Below are 8207 nucleotides of genomic sequence, written 5' to 3'. Positions count from 1 at the left end.
ACAGAGTTATGGATAGATTAGTAGGAAAATATCACTGACTGCTGTAATACATGTTGGTATCTTAGAAGTGGTTTCTCAGGAAGACAGAGATACACAAGAAGGATCTAACAAGTAGTTACAGCCTAAGGGTTGTCAAAAATCAAGTGAGCCTTCTGGGGCTAAAGCCATTTTTTGTAGTGTTTTCTCTCCAGCCTCCCATCACATTGAGACCCCACAACCAGTTAGTGTCTTCTCCCCAACTGTCAGCACATGCAGCAGGAATCCTGTTGCAGACTTCTTCGGAGCTCCACCACAGCCTGTACTGTCAGGGGAAGAATGGCTTCCAGGGAGTCTCTGCATGTATTGTGCAAGGTGCTCCTGGTTTACAGCTTCCGAGCAGCTCTCATGACCCCAGTCCACAGGACCTCTGACCCCTCAGGCTTATCTGCATTCTCATGTTCTCCGAGTGCTTATTCAGCAGCTGCTCCTCTGCTGACTCTAGACCTTTCTAGTTCTCAATGGCAGGAGCAAGAGTGGCCCGTTGTATAGCATGTATTCCCAGGGGTTTTTCCATGTTTGAATGATTCACACACATCCTTAGGTGGGCATCTGCAGCCTGTGCATGGTGGGCCAATTGTGTCATTGTTTCTCTGTGTCATGATAGTTCTCAATTGAGCAGCGGTGGCTGGCCTGAAGGCCGGTGTGCCACAGCGCTCTTGGCCGCATTGCTCCCTGTGCGCTGCGGGCCCTCCCTCTGGGGGCCTGTGAGGCAGGGGTCCATATATATTTATGATTGTTATCTCTTCCTCTTAGATTGTTCCCTTATAAGGCTGTAATGACCTTCTTTGTCTCTCTTAATCAGTCTTGTCTTGAAATCTACTTTGTTTGAAAATAGAATAGCTACTCTCACTTTTTTCTGGGTTGCTGTTGCATGGAGTATTGTTTTCCATCTTTTGACTTTCAGTCTATGAATTTTTTTGGGGTTAAATGTATTTCTTATGTGCAGCATATTGTAGGATCTTGCTTCTTGGTCCATTTTGCCAGTCTACTTCTTTTGATTAGTGAGTTGAGGCCATGTACATTGATGGTTACACTGATATGTATTGACTTATCCTTCTCAAGTTATTTTCCTGTTATTGGTTCCTTTTTTTTTTTGGTTTTTTTGAGACAGGGTCTCGCTATGCAGTTCAGGCTGGCCTTGAGCTCACTTTGTAGCCCAGGCTGGTCTTGAACTCACAATGATCCTCCTGCCTCAGCCTCCCATGTGCTAGGATTATAGGCATGCACCACCATGCCCAGCTTGTTGGTTCCTTTCTTTCCCTCTGTTTAATTACTTGCCTTTCTGGCAGATTCATTCTATTGGGGTTTATGGTGTTGTAGTCTTCATTATCTATTTCTAAAATGTTCTTCAGAACATTTTGCAGTGGTAGTTTGGTGTTCATAAATTTCTTTAGGTGTTCCTTATCCTCCTCAATTTTGATAGATAGTTTTGGAGGGTACATCAATCTGGGTTGGAGGTTGTTTTCCTTTAGGGCTTCAAGTACTTCACTCCAAGTTCTCCTTGACTTGAGGGTTTGTGTGGAGAAGTTTGATGTAATTCTGATGGATTTTCCTTTATAAGTGATTTCATTTTTCTTACAGCTTTTAATAATCTGTTCTTGTGTTGAATTTCTAGAATTCTGACTATTATATGCCTTGGTGTAGATATTTTTTGATCATGGCTAATTGGAGTTCTGCATGCATTACTTACTTTATGTCATTGACTCCAGTTAAACTTATGTTATTCTTCTTTGCATCATCTAACAGCTGTTGGATTGATTTTTATGGTCCCTTGCTACTTTAAGAAATCTTTCTTTTTGTAATCACTAACTAAATCCCGTCTTCTAGAACTGGTAGTCTGTCCTCACATTGGTACATTCTCCTATGTACACTTTCAAAATAATTTTTAATCCCATGGATGTCTGATTGACTCTATTTCATCGATTCCATATCTTTCCTATTTTGGCTATTCATGGCTTCCATCATTTTCTTAAACTCCTCAATTTTTTTATCTATATCTGCTCTAGAGTCACTAAACATATCTTTCCTTATGGTCACCGTCTCTGTAATTATCTGAGAAATTATTTTTTATTTGACTTTTTTCTACAGCCTCATTCATCTGCTTTGTTACCACTGCTGTTACCATGTCAGAGAGTCCAGGTGAGTAGCTTTTGAATTGTTCCATCTCATTGCTCCCTAGGTTTGCTTCTGGTGAGCTGGAAGTCTGGGGTTGCATCTTGCTTTCATATCTTTTTTTTCAAAATTTTAAAGTTTAATTTCTGCATTGATGCTTGTAAATTGTCTATGGTAGGTATATTTGTTGCTAGTATTGAGAACGCTTGGGAAATGCCTACTTCTCAGAGATGCCTTCCAGGTATAGCTTGCTTTTGGGTTTTGAGTCTGTTGCAAACTCTTCAGTTTATTGGGGATGAGAAATTGCTGCCTATTTGGCCCAGACTGTGATACTTTGGCACTGCCCTATAGTCTTACTTATGACCCTCAGGCAATTTCAGTCTTGGCATATAAGGAAGAACAACTGATTAGAACAATTATGTCACATCGACTGAACTAATGCAATCAGTAATAACAATAACATCAACACATCCTAGAAAATGACAAACTGTGGTAACTGTTAATTTGTCACCTTTAATCATATCAACAAGATTTATAGTTATAAAACCAAATCTAAAACACACCACTAAATTGTGTACAGTAAATATCCTTTTGATATGGTGATTTTACTCTCAGGGGAGAAAAGTTAAAAGGGTTTAGGGGAAACAAATAGAGAAGTTGGAGAAAGGGGTTAGAAGCAAAGTTAGAAGATGAAGATTATATAAGCTTTGGGAACCAGTGAAGAAGACAGGAGAGAAAGAAAGAAGGAAGAAACAGAGACAAGAACAGAACAAAAGAACTAGAAACAATGTTCTCACTCATGAAAATAAGAACAGTGAAGAAAAAGAGAAAAAAATTAGAAACTTTAAAAAGCAAAGGAAGGAAGAAAAGCAGGAAAAATAAATGTCCACTTCAGGGTGTGTTTTTGCTGTCTCTGGTTCACAGAGAATGCAAAGAGAGCCCAGATCCATGTTGATTGATCTCAGCAAACCAGCAGTAGAACTGTTGCAGTGGTGGACAATCTCAGCACACCTGGGCCTTTGGTTCTGCTGAAGCTCAGACTGCTTCTGGTTTCTGGCTGTGAGGCTGGGACTTGAGTTTTTGAGTCCACAACATTCCAAGTGCCTCCTGCCAGCTTGAACTCAACTCTCTGACCTACTGCCAATTTGAACTCAGTTTTGCCTCATCCTGACACTTGAATCTACTAGGTGGAGCCAATCTGCAGCTGCTTTGTGTTGTGACTTCTGCTGGGCCCTTTCCGAAATGGCTACTGGCCAGGGGGTTGTCCGAACCTGAATAACTCACCAGCCTCTGCAGTCTGCATCATCTACTGCTCTGTTCCACTGGTGTGCTTCTCTGTGGAGGCCTCTGGAGTTGCCAATAATCACCAGGCCTCTGCAAGCTCAAGCTACCTCTTCCATGCCATGAGCTAGAGCTCAGGGAGGAAGTGCCACTTGCCCACTGCCTCTTTTTTTTTTCTTTTTGAGATAGGGTCTTGCTATGTAGTTCAGGCTGGCCTTTGCTCACTTTGTAGCCCAGGCTGGCCTCAAATTCAAACGGTCCTCCTGCCTCAGCCTCCCAGAGCTAGGATTACAGGCGTGCACCACCATGCCCTGCTTACTCCCTCTTTTGTGTTGTGATTGCCCTCTTCTCTTTCCCTGTGGGCTCTGATTCTCACTTCAGACCCTTGCCTCACCTCCTTCTTCCTCATGTTACTATATTGTAGTGTTAAGATTCCAAATATCAGAGTGGATCTTTCCCTGCTGCTCATAATTCCATCATTTCCCCAGAAGTCCCGAAGAACTTTTTTTTTTCTTTTTATTTATTTATTTATTTATTTGAGGTTAACAGTAGGAAAATTTATTGGGGAAAAAGAATGGGGAATAGAAATGAGGAGGAGGAATAAATCCTGAGAGACAGGAAGGGTCCTGAATTGGTTTGCTAGAAGAATTTTAAAATATAAGATCAGAAGCAGAAGAGTCCACAACGGCTGTCCATGGGATTGGAGGTGGAAGAACCCAAATGGCTGTACTGTGAAGAGCTGGAGAGTCTAGCTTGCCCCAAGAAGATGGAAGCCACAAAAAAGAGGGGTGAAGAATGCAACACCAGTCCAAGGTCAGTGGCCTAGAAGCTCATTGCAAAGCCACTGGTGTGAATCTGTCAGAAGGCTGAAGAAACTGGAGACTGATGTCCAGCGGTGATGGCAAAGACAAAGACTGGAGTTCTTCCAAATAGGTCATAGTTCTATTTTTAATTTTTGAGGAACATCTTGCCATTTTTCAAAATAACTGTACTAAAACATTTCCATTAACAGTGTATGAGTGTTCTGTTTTTACCATGTTCTCCTCAACACTATTTAATCTTTTTTTTTTTTTTTTGTACTAGGAATCAAACTCATGATCTCGCACTTGCCAGGCAGGTGCTGTGTCTCTGAGCTATATCCCTGGCCCAACACCTTTTAATCTTATCTTTTTGAGAATAGCTTTTCTAACAGGTGTAGGTGATACTCCTTGGGATCCAGAGGATAATTAGTTTTTTCCAGATAAAAAATAGCTGAAGGATTTCCAGGCTGATGGGATGATACATTCAAAGATAGGAATTCATGAGAAACCATGGTGAGCTAAGAAAAGGCCAAGTACTTGGCACAGGTAGAATGTTGAATGCTCTAGGAACACCTTCTCATGAGGCTATGCTGGATTGGCCATCTAGGTCAGATAGCAGCAGGCCTGTGTGCTGTGGTAAAGAGTGAAGTTTGTTCTCATGTCTTTGAGGAGAAGGGAAATTATGGTGAAGGAGATCAGAATGTGCAAAGATAGTCAAGTGGTATTGAGGACGCAGAGCAGGCAAGATAATGACAATTTAATGTGGTGTGAACGAGTGGTAAGGGTCAAATACAGTGGTACCTTGGTTCACAAATGTTTTTGTTTGTGAACAATTTGGTTCACAAACAAAAGCATTTGGCAAAATTTTTTGTTTGCAAACTCTACAGCAGGGAACAAACACAACTGTGACCATCTTTCCCCCACAGACACAAACATGGGCATTTTTTTACAAAATCATGGAGCAAATTAAGTTCATGAACTGAGGCACCATTGTATGACTTTTTGGTGGGGGAGACAGCTGAAAATCATATTTAGGTAAGGTTCATTTTGACTATTTAGTATTTGTTTCATGATGATTCTTAATTTGTCAGGAACTCGGAGAAGAGACTTTAGAAACCATGAAATGAGGCCCTATTCTAGGATAATGGCCCACAAACAAAGATAGCACAATCCCAAGTGAAGGAAAAGAACCACCAAAGTCATTGTTCAATAATCATTTATTTGGTGTTTTAATATAATTCCATTGTTCTGCATGTTGGTTTTCCTGTGAAGGGTTTTCAGGACAGAGCTATGAATTAACAGTTTTGGCCCTTGGGGATCATAGAGGTGATGTATACCTCCTATTTCATGTGATTGGAAACTAGAAAGGCATTGAATTGGAATGCATCCCGCCAATTTTTTTATATTGGTCAATGGATAGTCAGTCCCTCTGGTGGCGGGCAAGAGGCTGAGCAAGGCAAGCATCAAGAGCAGAGATGCCCTCTGTGGTCTCTGGTTTCCTTAGCAGCCTCTCACTCTGTTGCATTCTGGTCCAGACTATGCAACTCGCAGTCCCTGATGTTTTCTCCATAAAGCCCAGGTTTCCTTTCTTTGGTTAAAAATGTAAATCTTTAGAATACCTTTCCTAGTTTTGAATTTTAGGTAGAAGTGTTCTACCTTTCAATGACCCAAACACAATTCACCTATACAGAGGGCAAACCAGGAATGATTTAAATTCCACAAATGATCAAAATTAAGTAATTAATCACACAATTTGCTATGTAGTTTCACCTAACCAGAAAGCCCCCTAATTGCTGCTCAAAGAATCGAATTGCTCTGAAAGAGAGTACTAGTCCTCAAGAAGATTCATGAAGGTAGATAGATGGTAGAGGGAAGACAAACATTTCTAACGTTTCAAATAGAAGTAGAGATGAATCTGATATCTAGATTTCTTCTTTGGCTTCATGTTGCTTAGCTTGGGTGCCCACACAGCCTAGTACTGATATGATTTCTGCTCTTGTACATAGCCATAGAAGGGATTGGGAGGATTGTTAGCTGCCTTGCTAGGGTGACCTTCACCCTGTTGTCTTCTTTGATCTTGAGACCCTTGGTACCTCCCTTTCTCCTCATGGGTTTGACTATCCTGCTGATGGTTATAATCCTCTATGTGTGTTTGCCTATCTCTTCTCTGGTGGTTCTGCTCATCTTCATAGATTTGTCTGTCCTGTTGTTGATGATGATGTTGATCCTCTTCCCAGGTTTGCTTGTTTTGTCTCTGGTGGTTTTGCTCATCTTCATAGGTTTGTCTGTTCTTTGTTTGATGATTTTGTTCTTCTTCACAGGTTTGCCTATCCTGTGCCTCCCATGCACTTTCCTGACCCTCATGGCTGTGTTCACCCCAGCTTTGATGACCTTGCTTTTCTTCTGCCTGGTGGGATTGTCTCTTGTCCTGGTTCTGTCTGGTTTCGACCTGTCTGTGGCTCTGTTCACTATTACCTGATTGCCTGTCACTTCCTTTGTGATACAATGGCCTTTCTTGTTGGATTTGTGCTAAGAGTTTGTGTTGGTGGTATTGGCTATCCTCCTCTGGCTTCCATGCATGATAGCTGTGCTGCTGTTTAGACTGGAATCCATGTGCCTGGTTTTGATTCACTTCCTGTCCTGGAATCTGTTGACTTAGTCTCCTTGACTTTTCCGACTGCTCAACATATGAGTCTCTTCTTGTTTTTCCATTCCCTTGGAAGTGTGTATTTTGTTGGTGCTTTTCAGTTTCTGCCATCTGGGACTGACCACAGTAGGACTTCTGTCCTTGTCTGTCTGTCTGACCATAATGGGAACTCTTACCTTGTCTGTCTGTTTGGCCATGGTGCGAACCCTTTTCTTGTCTGTCTGTCTGTTCATGATGGGAACCCTGTCCTTGTATGTCTGTCTGACCATAGTGGGAACCTTTTCCTTGTCTCCCTGTCTGACCATGGTGCAAACTCTGTCCTTGTTTGTCTCCCTGACTATAGTGGGAACCCTGTACTTGTCTGTCTGTCTGACCATAGTGGGAACCCTTTTCTTGTCTGCCTGTCTGACTGTAGTGAGAATTCTGGCTTTGTTTGTCTGTCTGACCATGGTGGGAACCCTGTCCTTGCCCCTCTACCTGACCATAGTGGGAGCCCTGTCCTTGTCTGTCTGTCTGACCATAGTGAGAACTCTGGCTTTGTCTGTCTGTCTGCTCATGATGGGAACCCTGTCCTTGTCTGTCTGTCTGGCCATGGTGGGAATCCTTCTCTTGTTTGTACGTCTGACCATAATGGTAACTCTGTCCTTGTATGTCTGTCTGGCCATGGTGGGAACTCTGACCTTGTCTGTTTATTTGGCCATTTTCTTGTCTGTCTGTCTGACCACAGTGAGAACTCTGGCTTTGTCTATCTATCTGACCATGGTGGGAACCCTGTCCTTGTCCCTCTACCTGACCATAGTGGGATCCCTGTCCTTGTCTGTCTGTCTGACCATAGTGAAAACTCTGGCTTTGTCTGTCTGTCTGACCATAGTGGGAGTCCTGACCTTGTCTGTCTGTCCAACCATAGTGAGAACTCTGGCTTTGTCTGTCTGTCTGTTCATGATGGGAACCCTGTCCTTGTCTGTCTGTCTGGCCATGGTGGGAACCCTGACCTTGTCCCTGTACCTGACCATAGTGAGAATTCTGTCCTTCCCTGTCTGTCTGACCATAGTGAGAACTCTGGCCTTGTCTATCTATCTGACCATGGTGGGAACCCTGTCCTTGTCCCTCTAACTGACCATAGTGGAAACCCTTTTCTTGTCTGTCTGTCTGAATATGGAGGGAACTCTGTCCTTGTCTCTCTACCTGACCATAGTGGGAACCTTGTCCTTGTCTGTCTGTCTGACCATAGTGAGAACTCTGGCTTTGTCTGTCTAACTGACTATGGTTTGAACCCTGTCCTTGTCTGTCTGTCTGACCATAGTGAGAACTCTGGCTTTGTCTGTCTA

General features: G+C 42.6%; 1 protein-coding gene across 1 annotated transcript in view; it reads right to left on the bottom strand.

Annotated features, from left to right (window-relative positions):
- Nucleotides 1–5431: 5431 nt before the first annotated feature.
- The window catches only part of Rptn (repetin), a 6387-nt gene continuing 3611 nt past the window's right edge, over nt 5432–8207 (bottom strand). The window contains exon 4 of the mRNA XM_013509952.1: nt 5432–8177. Coding sequence (XP_013365406.1) covers nt 6205–8177 — 1973 coding nt within the window. The 3' untranslated portion in view covers nt 5432–6204. The remainder of the gene's footprint in view (nt 8178–8207) is intronic.

This window comes from Chinchilla lanigera, unplaced genomic scaffold, assembly GCF_000276665.1.
Source record: "Chinchilla lanigera isolate Chin_1 unplaced genomic scaffold, ChiLan1.0 scaffold00188, whole genome shotgun sequence".
NCBI lineage: Eukaryota > Metazoa > Chordata > Mammalia > Rodentia > Chinchillidae > Chinchilla > Chinchilla lanigera.
This window is presented reverse-complemented; position numbering and strand designations above follow the sequence as displayed.